Consider the following 27,904-nt stretch of genomic DNA (forward strand, 5'->3'; position numbering starts at 1 on the left):
TCCCCTGGCAATTTTTCATCCTCAGTGTCTTGACTTCATGCTGACCGAGTTTCGTGCCGTGTGTTTGAATTCTCTAGGAGGAGTATTTCACATTCCATTGCATGTGTTTTCCAAACAACCCTTAATAGCCGACTTCCTGTTGGGCTGGGGTAAAAAGTAAGAGCATGAAGTATATATGAACCGATGAGATCTATATGTGTACTGAGTTTCATATTATTACATGCAAGCGTGTTTGATTTATGGACCAAGTGTTCAAACCACGTTCCAGGGGGCGCTGTCGAGCCCCCCTGCCACGCCCGGGTACCAGCTTCAGCCCGGCCCTGATGGCCGCGGGTTCTGAGATGTGTGCAAAGTTTCAAGAGTTTTCGAGCACGTTAAGGCCCCCAAAAGTGCCCAAAAGGTAGTAAAATAATAATAATAATAATAATAATAATAATAATAATAATAATAAATAATAATCCTTAGGAAAACAATAGGGCCTTCGCCTTTTCAAGGCTTGGGCCCTAATAATAATCCTTAGGAAAACAATAGGGCCTTCGCCTTTTCAAGGCTTGGGCCCTAATAATAATAAATATATATATATATATATGAATATAGCTGCGAGCAGCGATTACGGGCCCAAGCCGGTGGCACCGCAACCCCGGTGCCTTTAGTTACCTAAAGGCACCGGAGTGGCGGTGCCGCCGGCTTTGGCCCTTCATCGCTGCTCGCAGCTATATTCATATATATATATATATATATATATAAACAAGCCGGTGGCACCGCCACCCCGGTGCCTTTATATATATATATATATGTCTACATTGTTCAATCACGCCTCACACACACACACACACTTTTGCAGAGCCCACACCAATGCAAGCTCTATAGCACACATCTTCTCAAAGGTCAAAGCGGAGTTACGATATTGCCCGTCATGCACAGTAACCCTAAAGGCACCGGGGTGGCGGTGCCACCGGCTTGTTTATATATATATATCGTATTATTCTAACTTGTAAAAAACTATTAACTTTTGTTAATATTCAACCATTTCACAACTAACTTTTTTCCATAGATCAAACACAACATAATTATATGGTGGACTGAAACAAAAATGATTAATTAAATAAAATTATTGTTTTCCTCTGAAATAGCAAAAGCATCACACACTAGCTGTACCTGCTCTAAATAAAAAATAGTAATTCAATAAAAATACAAAATCGAACTAAATAAAATAAATTATTACAAAAACAAAATCAAACCAAAGAAAATATATCTTCGAAAAAAAAAGCGAGTGTCATGAGGAAAGGCGCCTCAGGAATCGTCAGGATTAACTCCATGTGTAAGGAATTTTGATTGATTTTATTTGTCACTTGAAAATTATTGTTAAATGTGTGCCTGCATAACTTTAATAAGATTTATTTTCTTTGATTTGATTTTGTTTTATATAATTTATTTATTTCGATTTTGTATTTTTATTTAAATACTATTATTTATTTAGAGCAGGTACAGCTAAGTGTGCGATGCTTTTGCTATTTCAGAGGGAAAAAAACACATTTTATTTCAAAAAGGCTTTTCAATTAAATAAAATGTTCAAGCTTTGTTTTCGTTTTATTATTTTGTTTGTTTTAAGCTTTGTTTAATTTATATTGTTAATCATCTGACACAAAACAAATGCATAAAGTATCATTTTAACTTTTAAAAAACTATTAACATTTGTTAATAGTACATTGCCTGTCTTTTGTTAATAGGACAAAACATAGTTATTATATTTTATAATATTTTATAAATATATAAAATAAACATTTGTAATGAAATCGTTCAAAAAAATTATATTAGCATTGTTTTAAACTTTGAAACAGAAGTAGCGCAATGCCTGGCCACTCCCGCGCCGCCTCCTTTTCACAATCCGAGGGAACCGTCTCCGGAATATTAACCTCACTCCTAGAAGTCCAATTCTCATTATTCATGCCTCTTACCTGGGATTGATTGCACACACACACACACACACACACACACACACACGCACGCACGCACGCACTCACACGCACACACACACACACACACACACACACACACACGTGTCAAGTCACTTACATTTTAGATGCAATGTTGACTGTTCTTCTGTTTCAGCAGCGAAAATAGTTAAACAAAGATCACAGCAGAACCATTGCATCTCACAGCAACGTGTTTTCTCATTACTGAATGATTCAGCATTTTGAACAAATTGGTTGACTCAAAGATTCAATGACCAATCCATAAACATCTGTCTCATTCATGAATGACTCAGTCGTTCAAACGAATCGTTTGAACGAATGAATCAATGACCCGCTCATTAAGACGGTCGCCTGGCGACACCTAGTGACGGTTTAGTGTTATTTGATTATACACTCAAAATATTCCACAACAAATCCTTTAAATTTAATGATATTCAGAACAGAACACGAATAAAAAAATAACTATAATAAAGCCAAAATGAAATAATTTAAAACAAAAGTAAAAGTAAGTGGTGTTAGGCTCACGTAAATCTCTCTTTAGAATCTAAATGTTGCAACATTTGCGATGTATTTGGATGCTAAACTATTCTTTATTACAGGCTTTGTACTTCACTCACGTTCCAATATCGACGGAAAAAATCATCCTCTTCACTTGTGCAAAAATGTGCTTGGAAAAATCACAGTGGAGCGGTGCTTACTGTGAATGATACAAATTGTACTACTGACTATTTCAACATAGCAGTGTAATTTGTATATGTTAGGTTGAATGTTTTATTATTGTGTGTGTGTGTGTGTGTGTGTTTGTGTGTGTGTGTGTGTGTGTGTGTGTGTGTGTGTGTCAGTGTGTGTGTGGGGGTCTGGGTGGCTCAGCGCGATTGAACAGTGAAACATACTCCGTCATTTTCTTCATACAGGACATCATTCAAACGTCAAAGTGTTTACTTATATTTGTGTACACTCGCAATAAAACACAACATTGTGTTTTTGTTAAATAAATTAAAGTAATACGTCCCCCGAAATGGCGCTAATTTTAAAATGAAACTAAAATGCTCACGGCTGCACGGGCATTCATAACTCTGCGCGCCCACGGTGAGGGACGAGCAGAACAGAGCGAACGTTGTTTAGTTCATTCCTACTTCCATAGGAATTAATTGAAAAAGCTCACTCTACTCTGCACCATTATTAATGAATTGTGCAGACGTCCTTATTTTACTTTAGCTTTTTACCTGATTTTGAACACAAGAGGGCAGTATAACACTATGTATGATTTGGAAAAAAAATTTTTTTGACTAAACAACCATTCTGGCTGTTTTTAAACTTAAACATTATTCTCTAATTGCTCTCACCATGCCCGTTTCTGAAACTCTGCACATGTCTACTGTCTAATAAATGTGATGTGTCTGTCGGGTTTCATGCAATTTCAAGTATGTTAAGAGTCTCAAAAGCATCAACAAAGAATAATAAAGTTTGATGTGTTGCCACGGCAACAGTATCTAAGATATCAATAATCCTTTCTCAGGTCTACATCTGCCGTGTGTCTACATAATACACATAAAGTTTGAAGCAAATTGGGTAAAAATAAGAGGGTGATTTCAAAGCCTTTAGGAAGTGACACACTTCCTGCTGCCAGTTGGTGGCGCTATAACTTTGACTCACAATAGTCACATCCATGTGATCGGACTCTTACAGCGAACACACTGCTGAAGTTTCATCAAGATCAGTTAATGTATGCAGAAGTTATAACACACTTCCTGTTTCCTTTATTCGCCATAAATTCGTTTCCTCGCCACGGCCAAACCGTTCGAGATATCAAAAATCCCCTGGCAACTTTTCATCCTCAATGTCTTGACTTCATGCTGACCGAGTTTCGTGGCGATTGGTTGAATTCTCTAGGAGGAGTATATCGAATTCCAGGGGCATACGCTTCCAAACAAACCATAATAGCCGACTTCCTGTTGGGCTGGGGTAAAAAGTAAAAGTACAAAGGATATATGAATCGATGAGATCTATATGTGTACCGAGTTTCATATTATTACATTCAAGCGTGTTTGATTTATGGACCAAGTTTTCGGACCCTGTTCCAGGGGGCGCTGTCGAGCCCCCCTGCCACGCCCGGGTACCAGCTTCAGCCCGGCCCTGATGGCCGCGGGTTCTGACCCGTGTGCAAAGTTTCAAGAGTTTTTGAGCATGTTAAGGGCCCCAAAAGTGCGCTGAGAGTCTCAAAAGTATCCAAAAAGAATATTAAAGTTTGATGCGTTGTCACGGCAACAGCATCTAAGATATCAACAATCCTTTCACAGGTCTACATCTGGCGTGTGTCTACATTATACACATCAAGTTTGAAGCAAATCGGGTAAAGCCTGTTTGATTTATGGACCAAGTTTTCGGACCCCGTTCCAGGGGGCGCTGTCGAGCCCCCCTGCCACGCCCGGGTACCAGCTTCAGCCCGGCCCTGATGGCCACGGTTTCTGACCCGTGTGCAAAGTTTCAAGAGTTTTTGAGCATGTTAAGGGCCCCAAAAGTGCGCTAAGAATCTCAAAAGTATCCAAAAAGAATATTAAAGTTTGATGCGTTGTCACGGCAACAGCATCTAAGATATCAACAATCCTTTCACAGGTCTACATCTGGCTTGTGTCTACATTATACACATCAAGTTTGAAGCAAATAGGGTAAAGCGTGTTGGATATATGGACCAAATTGTCTGACCCGTTCAAGGGGGCGCTGTCGAGCCCCCCTGCCACGCCCGGGTACCAGCTTCAGCCTGGCCCTGATGGCCGCGGGTTTTGTCCCGTGTGCAAAGTTTCAAGAGTTTTCGAGCACGTTAAGAACCCCAAAAGTGCCCGAAAGCATAAAAAAGCATGAAAAAGCTTAAAAAAAGGAATATTAATGTTTGATGCATTGCCATGGCAACAGTATCTAAGATATCAATAATCCTTTCACAGGTCTACATCTGGCGTGTGTCTACATTATGCACATGAAGTTTGAAGCAAATCGGGTAAAAATAAGAGGGTGATTTAAAAGCATTTTGAAAGTGACACACTTCCTGCTGCCAGTTGGTGGCGCTATAACTTTGACTCACAATAGTCACATCCATGTGATCGGGCTCTTACAACGAACACACTGCTGAAGTTTCATCAAGATTAGTTAATGTATGCAGTAGTTATAACACACTTCCTGTTTCACGTTTCTCGCCATAATTTCGTTTACTCGCCACGGCCAAACCGTTCGAGATATCAAAAATCCCCTGGCAATTTTTCATCCTCAGTGTCTTGACTTCATGCTGACCGAGTTTCGTGCCGTGTGTTTGAATTCTCTAGGAGGAGTATTTCACATTCCATTGCATGTGTTTTCCAAACAACCCTTAATAGCCGACTTCCTGTTGGGCTGGGGTAAAAAGTAAGAGCATGAAGTATATATGAACCGATGAGATCTATATGTGTACTGAGTTTCATATTATTACATGCAAGCGTGTTTGATTTATGGACCAAGTGTTCAAACCACGTTCCAGGGGGCGCTGTCGAGCCCCCCTGCCACGCCCGGGTACCAGCTTCAGCCCGGCCCTGATGGCCGCGGGTTCTGAGATGTGTGCAAAGTTTCAAGAGTTTTCGAGCACGTTAAGGCCCCCAAAAGTGCCCAAAAGGTAGTAAAATAATAATAATAATAATAAATATAGCTGCGAGCAGCGATTACGGGCCCAAGCCGGTGGCACCGCAACCCCGGTGCCTTTAGTTACCTAAAGGCACCGGAGTGGCGGTGCCGCCGGCTTTGGCCCTTCATCGCTGCTCGCAGCTATATTCATATATATATATATATATATATATAAACAAGCCGGTGGCACCGCCACCCCGGTGCCTTTATATATATATATATATGTCTACATTGTTCAATCACGCCTCACACACACACACACACTTTTGCAGAGCCCACACCAATGCAAGCTCTATAGCACACATCTTCTCAAAGGTCAAAGCGGAGTTACGATATTGCCCGTCATGCACAGTAACCCTAAAGGCACCGGGGTGGCGGTGCCACCGGCTTGTTTATATATATATATATATATCGTATTATTCTAACTTGTAAAAAACTATTAACTTTTGTTAATATTCAACCATTTCACAACTAACTTTTTTCCATAGATCAAACACAACATAATTATATGGTGGACTGAAACAAAAATTATTAATTAAATAAAATTATTGTTTTCCTCTGAAATTACAAAAGCATCACACACTAGCTGTACCTGCTCTAAATAAAAAATAGTAATTCAATAAAAATACAAAATCGAACTAAATAAAATAAATTATTACAAAAACAAAATCAAACCAAAGAAAATATATCTTCGAAAAAAAAAGCGAGTGTCATGAGGAAAGGCGCCTCAGGAATCGTCAGGATTAACTCCATGTGTAAGGAATTTTGATTGATTTTATTTGTCACTTGAAAATTATTGTTAAATGTGTGCCTGCATAACTTTAATAAGATTTATTTTCTTTGATTTGATTTTGTTTTATATAATTTATTTATTTCGATTTTGTATTTTTATTTAAATACTATTATTTATTTAGAGCAGGTACAGCTAAGTGTGCGATGCTTTTGCTATTTCAGAGGGAAAAAAACACATTTTATTTCAAAAAGGCTTTTCAATTAAATAAAATGTTCAAGCTTTGTTTTCGTTTTATTATTTTGTTTGTTTTAAGCTTTGTTTAATTTATATTGTTAATCATCTGACACAAAACAAATGCATAAAGTATCATTTTAACTTTTAAAAAACTATTAACATTTGTTAATAGTACATTGCCTGTCTTTTGTTAATAGGACAAAACATAGTTATTATATTTTATAATATTTTATAAATATATAAAATAAACATTTGTAATGAAATCGTTCAAAAAAATGATATTAGCATTGTTTTAAACTTTGAAACAGAAGTAGCGCAATGCCTGGCCACTCCCGCGCCGCCTCCTTTTCACAATCCGAGGGAACCGTCTCCGGAATATTAACCTCACTCCTAGAAGTCCAATTCTCATTATTCATGCCTCTTACCTGGGATTGATTGCACACACACACACACACACACACACACACACACACACACACACACACACACACACACACACACGCACGCACGCACGCACGCACTCACACGCACACACACACACACACACACACACACACACACACACACACACACACACACACACGTGTCAAGTCACTTACATTTTAGATGCAATATTGACTGTTCTTCTGTTTCAGCAGCGAAAATAGTTAAACAAAGATCACAGCAGAACCATTGCATCTCACAGCAACGTGTTTTCTCATTACTGAATGATTCAGCATTTTGAACAAATTGGTTGACTCAAAGATTCAATGACCAATCCATAAACATCTGTCTCATTCATGAATGACTCAGTCGTTCAAACGAATCGTTTGAACGAATGAATCAATGACCCGCTCATTAAGACGGTCGCCTGGCGACACCTAGTGACGGTTTAGTGTTATTTGATTATACACTCAAAATATTCCACAACAAATCCTTTAAATTTAATGATATTCAGAACAGAACACGAATAAAAAAATAACTATAATAAAGCCAAAACGAAATAATTTAAAACAAAAGTAAAAGTAAGTGGTGTTGGGCTCACGTAAATCTCTCTTTAGAATCTAAATGTTGCAACATTTGCGATGTATTTGGATGCTAAACTATTCTTTATTACAGGCTTTGTACTTCACTCACGTTCCAATATCGACGGAAAAAATCATCCTCTTCACTTGTGCAAAAATGTGCTTGGAAAAATCACAGTGGAGCGGTGCTTACTGTGAATGATACAAATTGTACTACTGACTATTTCAACATAGCAGTGTAATTTGTATATGTTAGGTTGAATGTTTTATTATTGTGTGTGTGTGTGTGTGTGTGTGTTTGTGTGTGTGTGTGTCAGTGTGTGTGTGGGGGTCAGGGTGGCTCAGCGCGATTGAACAGTGAAACATACTCCGTCATTTTCTTCATACAGGACATCATTCAAACGTCAAAGTGTTTACTTATATTTGTGTACACTCGCAATAAAACACAACATTGTGTTTTTGTTAAATAAATTAAAGTAATACGTCCCCCGAAATGGCGCTAATTTTAAAATGAAACTAAAATTCTCACGGCTGCACGGGCATTCATAACTCTGCGCGCCCACGGTGAGGGACGAGCAGAACAGAGCGAACGTTGTTTAGTTCATTCCTACTTCCATAGGAATTAATTGAAAAAGCTCACTCTACTCTGCACCATTATTAATGAAATGTGCAGACGTCCTTATTTTACTTTCGCTTTTTACCTGATTTTGAACACAAGAGGGCAGTATAACACTATGTATGATTTGGAAAAAAAAATTTTTTGACTAAACAACCATTCTGGCTGTTTTTAAACTTAAACATTATTCTCTAATTGCTCTCACCATGCCCGTTTCTGAAACTCTGCACATGTCTACTGTCTAATAAATGTGATGTGTCTGTCGGGTTTCATGCAATTTCAAGTATGTTAAGAGTCTCAAAAGCATCAACAAAGAATAATAAAGTTTGATGCGTTGCCACGGCAACAGTATCTAAGATATCAATAATCCTTTCTCAGGTCTACATCTGCCGTGTGTCTACATTATACACATAAAGTTTGAAGCAAATTGGGTAAAAATAAGAGGGTGATTTCAAAGCCTTTAGGAAGTGACACACTTCCTGCTGCCAGTTGGTGGCGCTATAACTTTGACTCACAATAGTCACATCCATGTGATCGGACTCTTACAGCGAACACACTGCTGAAGTTTCATCAAGATCAGTTAATGTATGCAGAAGTTATAACACACTTCCTGTTTCCTTTATTCGCCATAAATTCGTTTCCTCGCCACGGCCAAACCGTTCGAGATATCAAAAATCCCCTGGCAACTTTTCATCCTCAATGTCTTGACTTCATGCTGACCGAGTTTCGTGGCGATTGGTTGAATTCTCTAGGAGGAGTATATCGAATTCCAGGGGCATACGCTTCCAAACAAACCATAATAGCCGACTTCCTGTTGGGCTGGGGTAAAAAGTAAAAGTACAAAGGATATATGAATCGATGAGATCTATATGTGTACCGAGTTTCATATTATTACATTCAAGCGTGTTTGATTTATGGACCAAGTTTTCGGACCCCGTTCCAGGGGGCACTGTCGAGCCCCCCTGCCACGCCCGGGTACCAGCTTCAGCCCGGCCCTGATGGCCGCGGTTTCTGACCCGTGTGCAAAGTTTCAAGAGTTTTTGAGCACGTTAAGGGCCCCCAAAGTGCGCTGAGAGTCTCAAAAGTATCCAAAAAGAATATTAAAGTTTGATGTGTTGTCACGGCAACAGCATCTAAGATATCAACAATCCTTTCACAGGTCTAAATCTGGCGTGTGTCTACATTATACACATCAAGTTTGAAGCAAATCGGGTAAAGCCTGTTTGATTTATGGACCAAGTTTTCGGACCCCGTTCCAGGGGGCGCTGTCGAGCCCCCCTGCCACGCCCGGGTACCAGCTTCAGCCCGGCCCTGATGGCCGCGGTTTCTGACCCGTGTGCAAAGTTTCAAGAGTTTTTGAGCATGTTAAGGGCCCCAAAAGTGCTCTAAGAATCTCAAAAGTATCCAAAAAGAATATTAAAGTTTGATGCGTTGTCACGGCAACAGCATCTAAGATATCAACAATCCTTTCACAGGTCTACATCTGGCTTGTGTCTACATTATACACATCAAGTTTGAAGCAAATAGGGTAAAGCGTGTTGGATATATGGACCAAATTGTCTGAACCGTTCAAGGGGGCGCTGTCGAGCCCCCCTGCCACGCCCGGGTACCAGCTTCAGCCTGGCCCTGACGGCCGCGGGTTTTGTCCCGTGTGCAAAGTTTCAAGAGTTTTCGAGCACGTTAAGAACCCCAAAAGTGCCCGAAAGCATAAAAAAGCATGAAAAAGCTTAAAAAAAGGAATATTAATGTTTGATGCATTGCCATGGCAACAGTATCTAAGATATCAATAATCCTTTCACAGGTCTACATCTGGCGTGTGTCTACATTATGCACATGAAGTTTGAAGCAAATCGGGTAAAAATAAGAGGGTGATTTAAAAGCATTTTGAAAGTGACACACTTCCTGCTGCCAGTTGGTGGCGCTATAACTTTGACTCACAATAGTCACATCCATGTGATCGGGCTCTTACAACGAACACACTGCTGAAGTTTCATCAAGATTAGTTAATGTATGCAGTAGTTATAACACACTTCCTGTTTCACGTTTCTCGCCATAATTTCGTTTACTCGCCACGGCCAAACCGTTCGAGATATCAAAAATCCCCTGGCAATTTTTCATCCTCAGTGTCTTGACTTCATGCTGACCGAGTTTCGTGCCGTGTGTTTGAATTCTCTAGGAGGAGTATTTCACATTCCATTGCATGTGTTTTCCAAACAACCCTTAATAGCTGACTTCCTGTTGGGCTGGGGTAAAAAGTAAGAGCATGAAGTATATATGAACCGATGAGATCTATATGTGTACTGAGTTTCATATTATTACATGCAAGCGTGTTTGATTTATGGACCAAGTGTTCAAACCCCGTTCCAGGGGGCGCTGTTGAGCCCCCCTGCCACGCCCGGGTACCAGCTTCAGCCCGGCCCTGATGGCCGCGGGTTCTGAGATGTGTGCAAAGTTTCAAGAGTTTTCGAGCACGTTAAGGCCCCCAAAAGTGCCCAAAAGGTAGTAAAATAATAATAATAATAAATAAATATAGCTGCGAGCAGCGATTACGGGCCCAAGCCGGTGGCACCGCAACCCCGGTGCCTTTAGTTACCTAAAGGCACCGGGGTGGCGGTACCACCGGCTTTGGCCCTTCATCGCTGCTCGCAGCTATATTTATTTATATATATATATATATATATATATATATATATATATATATATATATATATATATATATATATATATATAAAGCCGGTGGCACCGCCACCCTGGTGCCTTTAGGGTTATTGTGCACGACGTGCAAAAACGTAACCCTGCTTTGACTGTCGAAAAGAAGTGTGCTGTAGAGCTTGTATCAGTGTGGGCTCTGCAAAAGTGTGCATTGAGGGCACATGTCAACCACAAAGTATGCGAGAGCAACCTTCTGAAAGGTCAGGTCTACATCCAGGTCTACATCTGCCGTGTGTTTACATCATAGTAGTGAAGTTTGAAGCAATCAGGTGATTTCAAAGCTTTTTGAAAGTGACAGACTTCCTGCTGCCAGTTGGTGGCGCTATAACCGGGGTGGCGGTGCCGCCGGCTTTGGCCCTTTCACGCTGCTCGCAGCTATATTTATATATATATATACACACACACACACACACATATATATATATATATATATATATATATATATATACATAAATATATATATATTGTTTTTTTAAGAGACAAGACAGAATATTACTTGCCTGATCTGATTAGAAAAATAGTGTTTGTGTGTGTGTGTGTGTGTGTGTGGCGTAATTGAACAATGTAGACATAAAGACATACTCCGTCCTTTTGTTCATACAGGACATTATTCAAACTGCAAAGTGTTTACTTATATTTGTGTACACTCGCAATAAAACACAACATTGTGCTTTTGTCAAACTATAAACTCTTGTCAAACTGTAAACTACAACTGTCACCCAACCAAAATCTCTTACACACACACACACACACACACACAGTTTAAAAGCAAAAAATATCAAACAATCCTATTTAAAAACAGTCTGTGGGAGCCATCTTTTGGACATTCATCATATCGCATTGGTTTTCATTTCTTGTCATCAAACAGAGCCCTAATCTGTTTATTTTTTCAGTTACACATTCTACATTGATTAAAAAAGAAAAAATTAAAGGTGTTAAAATTAAAGGTGTAAATATATGATCTGAAATATAGCACATTCATGTAAAATTCATTTAGGTTCGATTACCAAACATACAATCTTAATGTAATTTTTAAGCAAACAATACATTTAAAATATATGGGTTGTATGACTATTTTTTTATATAAAAAGATATATATCCAAAAAGACAAGGTCTAAAGTTTAACAAGGGTTAAACTCTTATCACTGTAACAGACACAATCACACACACAATCACACACACACACACACAAGTCAAATCACTTACATTTTAGATGCAATATTGACTTTTTTTCTGTTTCAGCAGCGAAAATAGTTAAACAAAGATCACAGCAGAACCATCGCGCATCTCACAGCAACGCGTTCTCATTACTGAATGATTCAGCATTTTGAACGAATCGGTTGACTCAAAGATTCAATGACCAATCAATCCATAAACATCTATCTCATAAGTGTTTACTTATTTGTGAACAATCGCAATAAAACACAACATTGTGCTTTTGTCAAACTGTAAACTACAACTGTCACCCAACCAAAATCTCTTTTTTATTTTATACAGAAATAAATAATCTATCATTCAGATGAGAATAAAGTTAGTGTTAGGTCAAATTTTAAGGAAAACTCTGAAATATAGCACATTCATTTAAAATTCATTCAGGTTCAATTACCAAACATACAAATCTTAATGTAATTTAAAGCAAACAATACATTTAAAATATATGGGTTGTATGCCTATTTTTTTTTATATAAAAAGATATATATCCAAAAAGTAACAGACACAATCATACACACACACACACACACACACACACACACACACACACACACACACACACAGACACACACACAAGTCAAATCACTTACATTTTATATGCAATATTGACTTTTTTCTGTTTCAGCAGTGAAACTAGTTAAACAAAGATCACAGCAGAACCATCGAGCATCTCACAGCAACGTGTTTTCTCATTACTGAATGATTCAGCATTTTGAACGAATCGGTTGACTCAAAGATTCAATGACCAATCCATAATCTGTCTCATTCATGAATGACTCAGCCGTTCGAACGAATCGTTCGAACAAATGAATCAATGACTCGCTCATTAAGACGGTCGCCTGGCGACACCTAATGACGGCTTAGTGATATGTTTAAAAGTATCATTCTTTCAAACGATTGTTAATTAACTCATATTTGAAACATAAGCTATATATATATATATACACACATATATACACACAAAAATAAAATAAAAACACATTTGAAGCGTGTTTGCTTACTAAATTGTGAGCAGAACGAAAGTTGCAGCAAATATCAGCAACAGGAGTCAAATTTCATTAATCACGAGAGTGAAGAGCTGACTGAAAAGATGATGACGGAATAGGCTATTTTATGTAAAAGCGCCTATTTAAGCGAATCTATCATTGTACTCTTTTGTTGTTGTGTTTTCCGTGAAAAATAATAGACTATTGAACTCACAATTCAAGCAATTGGCCCCCGATATTGCACTAATTTTAAAGTGACACTAAAAAGTATGCGGCTGCAGTGGCATTCATTACGGTGCGCGTCCATGGCGACGAGCGAGCAAAACAGAGCGAACGTTTTTTCATTTCTACTTCCATAGAAATTCATTCGAGCGCACTGTGAGCGCCACCACTATAAATGTCCTTACTTTACTTTCACTTTTAACTTAGCGATATAAAAGCCCCCGGTGTTACACGTCAAATAACCGGTGAGAAAAAATTCTCGGAGTCACATAGCAGCTACCTATATTTAAATACAACAGGCCTACCTGATTTTGAACACAAGAGGGCAGTATAGCCCTATGTATTTGATATATTTATTTTTTAACTGAATAGTGCATCCTGGCTGTTTTTAAACTTGTACATTATTCTTAAATTGAAAACAAGAATAAAATGGGTTTAGTTCTGATATTTGTATAATTTTATCTAGAAATAAATGGTGTATAATTAAATTTTTAGAAGATATGAGGCTTTTAGTGTTTATTTTTTTTTTACATGACTTTAATCCCTCGCCATAGCAAAACAATTAGAGATATTCAATAGATATTCACAATTATGCTTCTTTAATGTATTTTCATCATGTTGAAAAAGTTTGGTGGGAATAAAATAAACCACTTAAGAGGAGTGGGTAAAAATGTAGAGCCTGGTTTTGCAAAACATCCACATTAAGACCAAAATAGCCCACTTCCTGTTGGGCTGGCTTAAAGTTGTTTGGCCCGATGAGATCTATATGTGTACAGAGTTTCATAATATTACATGCAAGTGTGTTTGATTTATGGACCAAATTTTCTGACCAAGTTAATTTAATTAATAAACTAATTATATAAAACTATTTTCAATGCACTACAATTCAACTGGTTATATGCCTTTACTTATTAATACAACTTATGTAAAAAATACAAGGCGTAAGACATTTTTTTTTCTTTTTTAATGCAGGCCAAACCACACAGCAGTCAAATGGTTAATCTAGCCCCCCTCCCCCTCCCCACACTCACAGACACACACACACACACATAGACGTAGGCTCAGAGAGAGAGAGACATAAAATGACAATTTTCAAACCAAAATATCTGACTTCCTGTTGGTTGGAGCTATTGAGTGTAAATTAGAAAGTTGTCTAGCTGGAGGAGAACAATACACATACCGATTTTTATTACTGTAGATAAAATCAATCCCCCCACTTTTGACAAAAGGTGGCGCTACTGAGCCCCTCACCACGCCCGTTTCTGAAACTCTGCACATGTCTACTGTCTAATAAATGTGATGTGTCTGTCGGGTTTCATGCAATTTCAAGTATGTTAAGAGTCTCAAAAGCATCAACAAAGAATAATAAAGTTTGATGCGTTGCCACGGCAACAGTATCTAAGATATCAATAATCCTTTCTCAGGTCTACATCTGCCGTGTGTCTACATTATACACATAAAGTTTGAAGCAAATTGGGTAAAAATAAGAGGGTGATTTCAAAGCCTTTAGGAAGTGACACACTTCCTGCTGCCAGTTGGTGGCGCTATAACTTTGACTCACAATAGTCACATCCATGTGATCGGACTCTTACAGCGAACACACTGCTGAAGTTTCATCAAGATCAGTTAATGTATGCAGAAGTTATAACACACTTCCTGTTTCCTTTATTCGCCATAAATTCGTTTCCTCGCCACGGCCAAACCGTTCGAGATATCAAAAATCCCCTGGCAACTTTTCATCCTCAATGTCTTGACTTCATGCTGACCGAGTTTCGTGGCGATTGGTTGAATTCTCTAGGAGGAGTATATCGAATTCCAGGGGCATACGCTTCCAAACAAACCATAATAGCCGACTTCCTGTTGGGCTGGGGTAAAAAGTAAAAGTACAAAGGATATATGAATCGATGAGATCTATATGTGTACCGAGTTTCATATTATTACATTCAAGCGTGTTTGATTTATGGACCAAGTTTTCGGACCCCATTCCAGGGGGCGCTGTCGAGCCCCCCTGCCACGCCCAGGTACCAGCTTCAGCCCGGCCCTGATGGCCGCGGGTTCTGACCCGTGTGCAAAGTTTCAAGAGTTTTTGAGCATGTTAAGGGCCCCAAAAGTGCGCTGAGAGTCTCAAAAGTATCCAAAAAGAATATTAAAGTTTGATGCGTTGTCACGGCAACAGCATCTAAGATATCAACAATCCTTTCACAGGTCTACATCTGGCGTGTGTTTACATTATACAGATGAAGTTTGAAGCAAATCGGGTAAAAATAAGAAGGTGATTTCAAAGCATTTTGAAAGTGACACACTTCCTGCTGCCAGTTGGTGGCGCTATAACTTTGACTCATAATAGTCACATCCATGTGATCGGGCTCTTACAGCGAACACACTGCTGAAGTTTCATTAAGATCAGTTAATGTATGCTGAAGTTATAACACACTTCCTGTTTCACGTTTCTCGCCATAAATTCGTTTCCTCGCCACGGCCAAACCGTTCGAGATATCAAAAATCCCCTGGCAATTTTTCATCCTCAATGTCTTGACTTCATGCTGACCGAGTTTCGTGGCATTTCTTTGAATTCTCTAGGAGAAGTACTTTAAATTCCATTGCATGCGTTTTACAAACAACCCTAAATAGCCGACTTCCTGTTGGGCTGGGGTAAAAAGTAAGAGCATGAAGTATATATGAACCGATGAGATCTATGTGTACCGAGTTTCATATTATTACATGCAAGCGTGTTTGATTTATGGACCAAGTTTTCGGACCCCGTTCCAGGGGGCGCTGTCGAGCCCCCCTGCCACGCCCGGGTACCATCTTCAGCCCGGCCCTGATGGCCGCGGGTTCTGACCCGTGTGCAAAGTTTCAAGAGTTTTTGAGCATGTTAAGGGCCCCAAAAGTGCGCTAAGAATCTCAAAAGTATCCAAAAAGAATATTAAAGTTTGATGCGTTGTCACGGCAACAGCATCTAAGATATCAACAATCCTTTCACAGGTCTACATCTGGCTTGTGTCTACATTATACACATCAAGTTTGAAGCAAATAGGGTAAAGCGTGTTGGATATATGGACCAAATTGTCTGACCCGTTCAAGGGGGCGCTGTCGAGCCCCCCTGCCACGCCCGGGTACCAGCTTCAGCCTGGCCCTGATGGCCGCGGGTTTTGTCCCGTGTGCAAAGTTTCAAGAGTTTTCGAGCACGTTAAGAACCCCAAAAGTGCCCGAAAGCATAAAAAAGCATGAAAAAGCTTAAAAAAAGGAATATTAATGTTTGATGCATTGCCATGGCAACAGTATCTAAGATATCAATAATCCTTTCACAGGTCTACATCTGGCGTGTGTCTACATTATGCACATGAAGTTTGAAGCAAATCGGGTAAAAATAAGAGGGTGATTTAAAAGCATTTTGAAAGTGACACACTTCCTGCTGCCAGTTGGTGGCGCTATAACTTTGACTCACAATAGTCACATCCATGTGATCGGGCTCTTACAACGAACACACTGCTGAAGTTTCATCAAGATTAGTTAATGTATGCAGTAGTTATAACACACTTCCTGTTTCACGTTTCTCGCCATAATTTCGTTTACTCGCCACGGCCAAACCGTTCGAGATATCAAAAATCCCCTGGCAATTTTTCATCCTCAGTGTCTTGACTTCATGCTGACCGAGTTTCGTGCCGTGTGTTTGAATTCTCTAGGAGGAGTATTTCACATTCCATTGCATGTGTTTTCCAAACAACCCTTAATAGCCGACTTCCTGTTGGGCTGGGGTAAAAAGTAAGAGCATGAAGTATATATGAACCGATGAGATCTACATGTGTACCGAGTTTCATATTATTACATGCAAGCGTGTTTGATTTATGGACCAAGTGTTCAAACCCCGTTCCAGGGGGCGCTGTCGAGCCCCCCTGCCACGCCCGGGTACCAGCTTCAGCCCGGCCCTGATGGCCGCGGGTTCTGAGATGTGTGCAAAGTTTCAAGAGTTTTCGAGCACGTTAAGGCCCCCAAAAGTGCCCAAAAGGTAGTAAAATAATAATAATAAATATAGCTGCGAGCAGCGATTACGGGCCCAAGCCGGTGGCACCGCAACCCCGGTGCCTTTAGTTACCTAAAGGCACCAGGGTGGCGGTGCCGCCGGCTTGGGCCCTTCATCGCTGCTCGCAGCTATATTTATATATATATATATATATATATATATATATATATATATATATATATATATATATATATATATATATATATATTTATATATATATATATATATTTATATATATATATATAAAGCCGGTGGCACCGCCACCCTGGTGCCTTTAGGGTTATTGTGCACGACGTGACACAAAATATCTGCTTGCTATCTGCCGAACGGCTCTGGTAGTTTCGCTTCAGCACTGATGATGTTGTAGAAATAGTGCGCTCTGGTTGGTCTGGATTATTCGGGATTTTTTATTTTATACAGAAATAAATTCTTTATAATTCAGATGAGAATAAAGTTAGTGTTGATTAAAATGAAGGAAAACAAATATATTGATCTGAAATATAGCACATTAATTTAAAATTTATTTAGGTTCAATTACCAAACATACAATCTTAATTTAATTTAAAGCAAACAATACATTTAAAATATATGGGTTGTATGCACATTTTTTTTAATAAAAAAAATATATATCCAAAAAGACAAGGCCTTAAAGGGTTAAACTCTTGTCACTGTAACAGACACATCTCTCTCTCTCTCTCACACACACACACACACACACACACGTCAAGTCACTTACATTTTTAGATGCAATATTGAATAAGCAGAAAAATCGGATTTTCTGCTCTGAAAATATAAATAAGCAAAAAAATTAAATAAGCACTTTGAATATTCTAAACAGAATAAGCACTAGTCGCTAATGAATAAGTACTAGTACTTAATGGAATAGATACTAGTATCTAAAAAATAAGTACTAGTAGCATGAAAATAGAGACTAGTAGGTTAAAATGATTAAATGTTAAAACGGCTTGCCATATTGGCTCAGAGAGAGAGAAAGAGAAAATGACCTTTTAGATACTAGTACCTATTAATAGATACTAGTATTTATTCAATAAATACTAGTACTAAGTCATTAGATACTAGTACCTATTAAATAGATACCAGTACTTATTCATTAGCTACTAATACGTATTCAAAAGAATATCTAAAGAATAAGCACTAGTATCTAAAGAATAGGCACTAGTACTAAAGAATAAGCACTAGTCGCTAATGAATAAGTACCAGTACTTAATGGAATAGATACTAGTATCTAAAAATAAGTACTAGTAGCATGAAAATAGAGACTAGTAGGTTAAAATGATTAAATGTTAAAGCGGCTTGCCATATTGGCTCAGAGAGAGAGAGAGAGAAAATGACCCTATTCAAACCACAATATCTGACTTTCTGAGGGTCGGAGCTAATTACTTTAAATTAGAAAGTTGTTTGGCTTGAGGAGAAGAATATACACGCTGAGTTTTGTAACTGTAGATAAAACTAACCCCCCCACTTTTGTCAAAAGCATTTAGAAAGTGACACACTTCCTGCTGCCAGTTGGTGGCGCTATAACTTTGACTCACAATAGTCACATCCATGTGATCGGCCTCTTACAGCGAACATACTGTTGAAGTTTCATCAAGATCAGTTAATGTATGCAGAAGTTATAACACACTTCCTGTTTCCATTATTCGCCATAAATTTGTTTCCTCGCCACGGCCAAACCGTTCGAGATATGAAAAATCCCCTGGCAATTTTTCATCCTCAATGTCTTGACATCATGCTGACCGAGTTTCCTTGCGATTGGTTGAATTCTCTAGGAGGAGTATATCCAATTCCAGGGGCATACGCTTCCAAACAAACCATAATAGCCGACTTCCTGTTGGGCTGGGGTAAAAAGTAAAAGTACAAAGGATATATGAACCGATGAGATCTATATGTGTACCGAGTTTCATATTATTACATGGAAGCGTGTTTGATTTATGGACCAAGTTTTCGGACCCCGTTCCAGGGGGCGCTGTCGAGCCCCCCTGCCACGCCCGGGTACCAGCTTCAGCCCGGCCCTGATGGCCGCGGGTTCTGACCAGTGTGCAAAGTTTCAAGAGTTTTCGTGCACGTTAAGAGCCCCAAAAGTGCCCAAATAGTCGATAAAATAATAATAATAATAATAAATATAGCTGCGAGCAGCGATTACGGGCCCAAGCCGGTGGCACCGCAACCCCGGTGCCTTTAGTAACCTAAAGGCACCGGAGTGGCGGTGCCGCCGGCTTTGGCCCTTCATCGCTGCTCGCAGCTATATATATATATATATATATATATAAACAAGCCGGTGGCACCGCCACCCTGGTGCCTTAAGGGTTACTGTGCATGACGGGTAATAACTTAACCCCGCTTTGACTGTTGAGAAGATGTGTGCTGTAGAGCTTGCATTGGTGTTTGTGTGTGTGTGTGTGTGTGTGTGTGTGTGTGTGTGTGTGTGTGTGTGTGTGTGTGTGTGTGTGTGTGTGTGTGTGTGTGTGTGTGAGAGACGTGATTGAACAATGTAGACATAAAAACATACTCCGTCCTTTTGTTCATACAGGACATTATTCAATCTGCAAACTGTTTACTTATATTTGTGTACAATCGCAATAAAACACAACATTGTGCTTTTGTCAAACTGTAAACTACAAATGTCACCCAACCAAAATCTCTTACACACACACACACACACACACACACACACACACACACACACACACACACACACACACACACACACACACACACACATACACGTAGTTTAAAAGCAAAAAAAATCTTTTGGACATTCAGCATATTGCATTGGTTTTCATTTCTTGGTCTCGAACAGAGCCCTAATCTGTTTATTTTTTCAGTTACACATTCTACATTGATTAAAAAAGAAAAATCAAATGTGTTTTTATTATATACAGAAATAAATAATCTATCATTCAGATGAGAATAAAGTTAGTGTTAGTTTAAATTTTAAGGAAAACAAATATATGATCTGATATATAGCACATTCGTTTAAAATTCATTCAGGTTCAATTACCAAACATACAAATCTTAATGTAATTTAAAGCAAACAATACATTTAAAATATATGGGTTGTATGCCTATTTTTTTATATAAAAAGATATATATCCAAAAAGACAAGGCCTAAACTTTAACAAGGGTTAAACAATCACTGTAACAGACACAATCACACACACACACACACACACAAACACACAAGTCAAATCACTTACATTTTAGATGCAATATTGACTTTTTTCTGTTTCAGCAGCGAAAATAGTTAAACAAAGATCACAGCAGAACCATCGAGCATCTCACAGCAACGCGTTCTCATTACTGAATGATTCAGCATTTTGAACGAATCGGTTGACTCAAAGATTCAATGACCAATCCATAATCTGTCTCATTCATGAATGACTCAACCGTTCGAACGAATTGTTTGAACGAATGAATCAATGACTCGCTCATTAAGACGGTCGCCTGGCGACACCTAATGACGGTTTAGTGTTATGTTTACAGTTTTTTACAATCACTTTGTTACTATTTTCAGAACCTTGATGTCATTTTTCACAACTCTAGACACAAAACTCACAACCAATGATCAAAAAGCACATTTTTCAAAACTCTAACCCTTTTCTCAATTGCTTGGATACAATACACATAAAACTTAGATCATTTGTTCATTCAACAAAGATCACCTGTTCAATATGACACAACTTAACATCAAAGTACTACTATTTCAAAAGGCAATTCACACATTACATTTCAAATGAGTGTCTATTCATTTCCTTACAATGATCTAACTGTCAATTGATACAGCTGCTCAAAATGATAAGTAACTGTTGCATTACTCTTAATGCATAGTTGTATGGAAACAGACAAACAATATCCCATGTTTACAGTAAATCATGAAAGTTTCAAGATAATGAGATTCATTGTCACCAATTAGCATGGCATGAACCAATTAGACTACAATATCCATGGATGTAGCCTAATATTTTATCATACTGTAATGCTTCATCAGACACTGTGTCTATGGTGCCAAATACTGTACCACCTTTTCAGACTATGTACAGTATTGACAGTACAGTACTGTATAGATGCAGGCCCTTGTAACTGCGTGTCCAATTCTGCCAATCACAGCAGAGCAGTGTCAGGCCTGGACTCGCCATGCCAAAGGTTTTTTCCAAGATGTCATTTTCCAACATCCATTGTGATGTAGATGAGAACCTGTGGCCAAATCCACAACACAGAGTTGATGACAGTGTAGAAGTACAGTAATCACTCCTGTTTAGTTTCTTACAGCAAGTTGAGGAACACTGCATTTGATGTTTTACAGTACTGTCTTTTCTTTTCTATTTCATAGCTAATTATTTTTGCTTTGATTCAAAAAACCATGTTGTGATTGTACTGTAGTGTTTTGCATCAATATATTACAAACTTTGTTCACAATGATTCCACTGTGTCTGTAATATTCTCTCTACTACTGCAGTACTTTTACAGAGATGTATTTACTGTACATGTAGTACCATAATGAAACCTGTATCACCTATTTTGCTCTACAATATTTAATGATTGTACGAACAATGACACAGTGAAACTATCGGTTGCTTGTGTGTGGGTGATCTATAGTTATGTTTCAATGGTATTTCACAGTTAATTTGTTTTTTGAACCAATGATTGTGCAAGTGCAAGATTTCTTTAAAGATGTGAATGCACAATGCAATGTTTTGAACATTAGACAGCCTGTGTTACAAGTGATTATCGTTTTGAGTTTTGTGTCTAGAGTTTTGAAAAATTACATCAAGGTTCTGAAAATAGTAGCAAAGTGATTGTAAAAAACTGTAAAAGTATCATTCTTCCCAACGATTTTTAATTGACTTATATTTAAAACAATCTCATAATATTATTTAATGCATTGTTATTTTTCAGTGTAAACGATTTAATTTGATCAGCCCTACCTAGAGTAAAAGCCATATAGTGTCTTATCATTCTAAATAATTGAATTTATTGATCAAATTTACAAATTAAAAATGAAAGATGAAGCATACATTTAATAAGACTGGACCGGGGTGCCCTGCATATATTACAATTTGCAGATTTAAATATACCATTGCCCCCCACCGTCAATTTGATGTGTGTGTTTGTGTGTGTGTGTGTGTGTGTGTGTGTGTGTGTGTGTGTGTGTGTGTGTGTGTGTGTGTGTGTGTGTGTGTGTGTGTGTGTGTGTGTGTGTGTGTGTGTGTGTGTGTGTGTGTGTTTAATAAAATCATTTAGTCACTACAATTAAAACCTGAACGGGTTTGCTTACTAAATTGTGAGCTGAACGAAAGTTGCAGCAAAGATCAGCAACCGGAGTCAAATTTCATTAATCACGAGTTGAGAGTGAGCGTCTCTCTCTGCTGTGTTATGCTGCATCACACGGGCATTCATAACGCTGCGCGTCCACGACGATGAGCGAGCAGAACAGAGTGAACGTTTTTTAGTTCATTCCTACTTCCATAGGAATTCCCTCGAGCGCTCTGCACGCGCCACCATTATCAATGTCCGTGTGGACGTCCGCGATCGAACAGTGGAAACATTGGCTACTCCGTCATTTTATTCAAGAAGATCATTCAAACTGCAAAGTGTTTACTTATTTTTGGATACTCGCAATCAAACACAACATTGTGATTTTGTAAAATACATTCAAGAAATCCGCCCCCGAAATGGGGCTTCTTTTAAAATGAAACGAAAATGCTCACAGCTGCACGTCTTGTGGAGACGTCCGTTACTTTCGCTTTCAAGTTAGCGACTTTAAAGCCCCCAGCGGAGTCACGGTGGAAAAATATTCCCATAGTAGCATCCCTACAATTTAATACAATTGGCCTACCTGATTTTGAACACAAGAGGGCAGTAAAGCACTATGAATGATTTTTATTTTTTTTATTTTTTTGGCTAAACAACCATTCTGGCTGTTTTTAAACTTAAACATAAATCTTAAATTGAAAAAAAGGAATTCAATGGGTTTAGTTCTAATATTAGTATAATTTTATAGAAAAATAAATGGTGTATAATTACATTTTAGAAAGATATGAGACATTTCCTGATTCTCTTTTTGACATAATCCCTCGCCATAGCAAAACCGTTTGAGATATTCAATATCCGTTCACAATTTAGCATCTTTAATGTATTTTCATCAAGTTGAAAAAGTTTTGTAACTGTAGATGAAACTACCCCCCCCCCCCCCCCCCCCCCACACACACTTTTGTCACAAAAGGTGGCGCTACTGAGCCCCTGCACCACGCCCGTTTCTGAAACTTTGCACATGTCTACTGGCTAATAAATGTGATCTGTCTGTCGAGTTTCATGCAATTTTAAGCAATTTCAGGCATGCTAAGAGTCTCAAAAGCATCCAAAAAGAATATTAAAGTTTGATGCGTTGCCATGGCAACAGTATCTAATATATCAATAATCCTTTCACAGGTCTACATCTGGCGAGTGTCTACATTATACACATCAAGTTTGAAGCAAATCGGGTAAAAATAAGAGGGTGATTTCAAAGCATTTTGAAAGTGACACACTTCCTGCTGCCAGTTGGTGGCGCTATAACTTTGACTCACAGTAGTCACATCCATGTGATCGGCCTCTTACAGCGAACACACTGTTGAAGTTTAATCAAGATCAGGCACCGGGGTTGCGGTGCCACCGGCTTGGGCCCGTAATCGCTGCTCGCAGCTATATTTATATATATATATATATATATATATATATATATATATATATAAAGCCGGTGGCACCGCCACCCTGGTGCCTTTAGGGTTATTGTGCACGACGTGACACAAAATATCTGCTTGCTATCTGCCGAACGGCTCTGGTAGTTTCGCTTCAGCACTGATGATGTTGTAGAAATAGTGCGCTCTGGTTGGTCTGGATTATTCGGGATTTTTTATTTTATACAGAAATAAATTCTTTATAATTCAGATGAGAATAAAGTTAGTGTTGATTAAAATGAAGGAAAACAAATATATTGATCTGAAATATAGCACATTAATTTAAAATTTATTTAGGTTCAATTACCAAACATACAATCTTAATTTAATTTAAAGCAAACAATACATTTAAAATATATGGGTTGTATGCAAATTTTTTTTAATAAAAAAAATATATATCCAAAAAGACAAGGCCTTAAAGGGTTAAACTCTTGTCACTGTAACAGACACATCTCTCTCTCTCACACACACACACACACACACGTCAAGTCACTTACATTTTTAGATGCAATATTGAATAAGCAGAAAAATCGGATTTTCTGCTCTGAAAATATAAATAAGCAAAAAAATTGAATAAGCACTTTGAATATTCTAAACAGAATAAGCACTAGTCGCTAATGAATAAGTACTAGTACTTAATGGAATAGATACTAGTATCTAAAAAATAAGTACTAGTAGCATGAAAATAGAGACTAGTAGGTTAAAATGATTAAATGTTAAATCGGCTTGCCATATTGGCTCAGAGAGAGAGAAAGAGAAAATGACCTTTTAGATACTAGTACCTATTAATAGATAGTAGTATTTATTCAATAAATACTAGTACTAAGTCATTAGATACTAGTACCTATTAAATAGATACCAGTACTTATTCATTAGCTACTAATACGTATTCAAAAGAATATCTAAAGAATAAGCACTAGTATCTAAAGAATAGGCACTAGTACTAAAGAATAAGCACTAGTCGCTAATGAATAAGTACTAGTACTTAATGGAATAGATACTAGTATCTAAAAAATAAGTACTAGTAGCATGAAAATAGAGACTAGTAGGTTAAAATGATTAAATGTTAAAACGGCTTGCCATATTGGCTCAGAGAGAGAGAAAGAGAAAATGACCTTTTAGATACTAGTACCTATTAATAGATACTAGTATTTATTCAATAAATACTAGTACTAAGTCATTAGATACTAGTACCTATTAAATAGATACCAGTACTTATTCATTAGCTACTAATACGTATTCAAAAGAATATCTAAAGAATAAGCACTAGTATCTAAAGAATAGGCACTAGTACTAAAGAATAAGCACTAGTCGCTAATGAATAAGTACCAGTACTTAATGGAATAGATACTAGTATCTAAAAATAAGTACTAGTAGCATGAAAATAGAGACTAGTAGGTTAAAATGATTAAATGTTAAAGCGGCTTGCCATATTGGCTCAGAGAGAGAGAGAGAGAGAAAATGACCCTATTCAAACCACAATATCTGACTTTCTGAGGGTCGGAGCTAATTACTTTAAATTAGAAAGTTGTTTGGCTTGAGGAGAAGAATATACACGCTGAGTTTTGTAACTGTAGATAAAACTAACCCCCCCACTTTTGTCAAAAGCATTTAGAAAGTGACACACTTCCTGCTGCCAGTTGGTGGCGCTATAACTTTGACTCACAATAGTCACATCCATGTGATCGGCCTCTTACAGCGAACATACTGTTGAAGTTTCATCAAGATCAGTTAATGTATGCAGAAGTTATAACACACTTCCTGTTTCCATTATTCGCCATAAATTCGTTTCCTCGCCACGGCCAAACCGTTCGAGATATGAAAAATCCCCTGGCAATTTTTCATCCTCAATGTCTTGACATCATGCTGACCGAGTTTCCTTGCGATTGGTTGAATTCTCTAGGAGGAGTATATCGAATTCCAGGGGCATACGCTTCCAAACAAACCATAATAGCCGACTTCCTGTTGGGCTGGGGTAAAAAGTAAAAGTACAAAGGATATATGAACCGATGAGATCTATATGTGTACCGAGTTTCATATTATTACATGGAAGCGTGTTTGATTTATGGACCAAGTTTTCGGACCCCGTTCCAGGGGGCGCTGTCGAGCCCCCCTGCCACGCCCGGGTACCAGCTTCAGCCCGGCCCTGATGGCCGCAGGTTCTGACCAGTGTGCAAAGTTTCAAGAGTTTTCGTGCACGTTAAGAGCCCCAAAAGTGCCCGAATAGTCGATAAAATAATAATAATAATAATAATAATAATAATAATAATAATAATAATAATAATCCTAAGGAAAACAATAGGGCCTTCGCCTTTTCAAGGCTTGGGCCCTAATAATAATAATAATAATAATAATAATCCTAAGGAAAACAATAGGGCCTTCGCCTTTTCAAGGCTTGGGCCCTAATAAATAATAATCCTTAGGAAAACAATAGGGCCTTCGCCTTTTCAAGGCTTGGGCCCTAATAATAATAATAATAATAATAAATAATAATCCTTAGGAAAACAATAGGGCCTTCGCCTTTTCAAGGCTTGGGCCCTAATAATAAATAATAATCCTTAGGAAAACAATAGGGCCTTCGCCTTTTCAAGGCTTGGGCCCTAACTAGCTTACACCTTCTTTATGTAGCAAACTAACATACCTTAAGCTTGGAGAGTTGACCGAGTTCCTTGGCGGCGTTGAATATGAGTTGAGTGCCCTGGAGGAAGAAGAGCAAAAAAAAGGAGGAAGCGAGAAAGAGAAAGAAAGAAGGTATAGAAGAGAAGAGGGGACATTAGTCAGGTCACAGAGGTCGACAAGGTTGTAGACAGAAATGCCACATCACAGAGGTCAGAATCAGTCTTAAACGTCAGACACACACTCACACAATCCCAGCGTGCCCCACCCCAAACACGCTCGCACACAGCCACGCATCGACACACAACTGTTTGTGCAACATTAAACGGTACACTAGCTACATACATAAGACAGAGACAAGAGTTGAAAGGTTTACAAAACCAATAGGTCCACAGCCCGGACAACAACACTCTGGTGATATATCTAGTATCTACGACTGGCCGATACCTTAATCTTTGGATATATCACTAAGTGAATGAGGCTTGTGCACCTTATTATACCATTATACAAATATGTACAATGTAGTCCTTCTAGGAAAATGAAATAGTTAGTATACAGAAATAGTCTGTATTTCTGATATCAGAAAAAAGATATAGTCGCTTAGACCAGCATAGACCTCAGAGTCTAAAGCGACTGCCATGCATTATTTAACCCGGAGTGTCCGAGCACCTGTAATGAACTATGTGAGGATTCGAAAGGGCACATAGTTAACTATAAATGGTGTCTATCTATAGGGAAACCCACAACTGCATTGAAAACAAGGGGTAAAAAAACACTGCTTCCACCGGTTTGTTTCAACAGGGGGACCCAAGTCACACAAAGAAGACACTGAGAATGAGAGAGAGAGAGAGAGAGACAGGACACATTGAGCTAAAGGGGATTCAGTTCTTACATCACTGTGACAAGCAAGCTTCACCCTGCCCTGTGAAGAGAGGATAGTATAATTAACTTGAGAATTGGTCCTGTCGCTCTTTAATAGGCTGACAGTGTCCAATATCCAGTAGCTGACTAACAGGCCAATCACATAACTTCAGGAAGAAACAAATTATGAAAAATGAGAAAGAAAAAAAAAAGGAAAACATGCTGTTCGTTACAGTTTGTTGTTACAGAGACAGAAATTGTCATTATTTGTGCACCCTCGTGTAATTTCGAACTCGTTTCATTTTTTTTCCTTCTGTGAAACG

General features: G+C 38.3%; 1 protein-coding gene across 1 annotated transcript in view; it reads right to left on the bottom strand.

The window, feature by feature from the left end:
* Positions 1-27,904, bottom strand: part of unc13a (unc-13 homolog A (C. elegans)) — a 117,499-nt gene that overhangs the window by 47,958 nt on the left and 41,637 nt on the right. The window contains exon 37 of the mRNA XM_056256402.1: positions 26,746-26,802. Coding sequence (XP_056112377.1) covers positions 26,746-26,802 — 57 coding nt within the window. The remainder of the gene's footprint in view (positions 1-26,745; positions 26,803-27,904) is intronic.

The sequence above is a fragment of the Rhinichthys klamathensis genome, unplaced genomic scaffold, assembly GCF_029890125.1.
Source record: "Rhinichthys klamathensis goyatoka isolate OS25496 unplaced genomic scaffold, OSU_Roscu_1.1 h1tg000127l_1, whole genome shotgun sequence".
NCBI classification, from domain to species: Eukaryota; Metazoa; Chordata; class Actinopteri; order Cypriniformes; family Leuciscidae; genus Rhinichthys; species Rhinichthys klamathensis.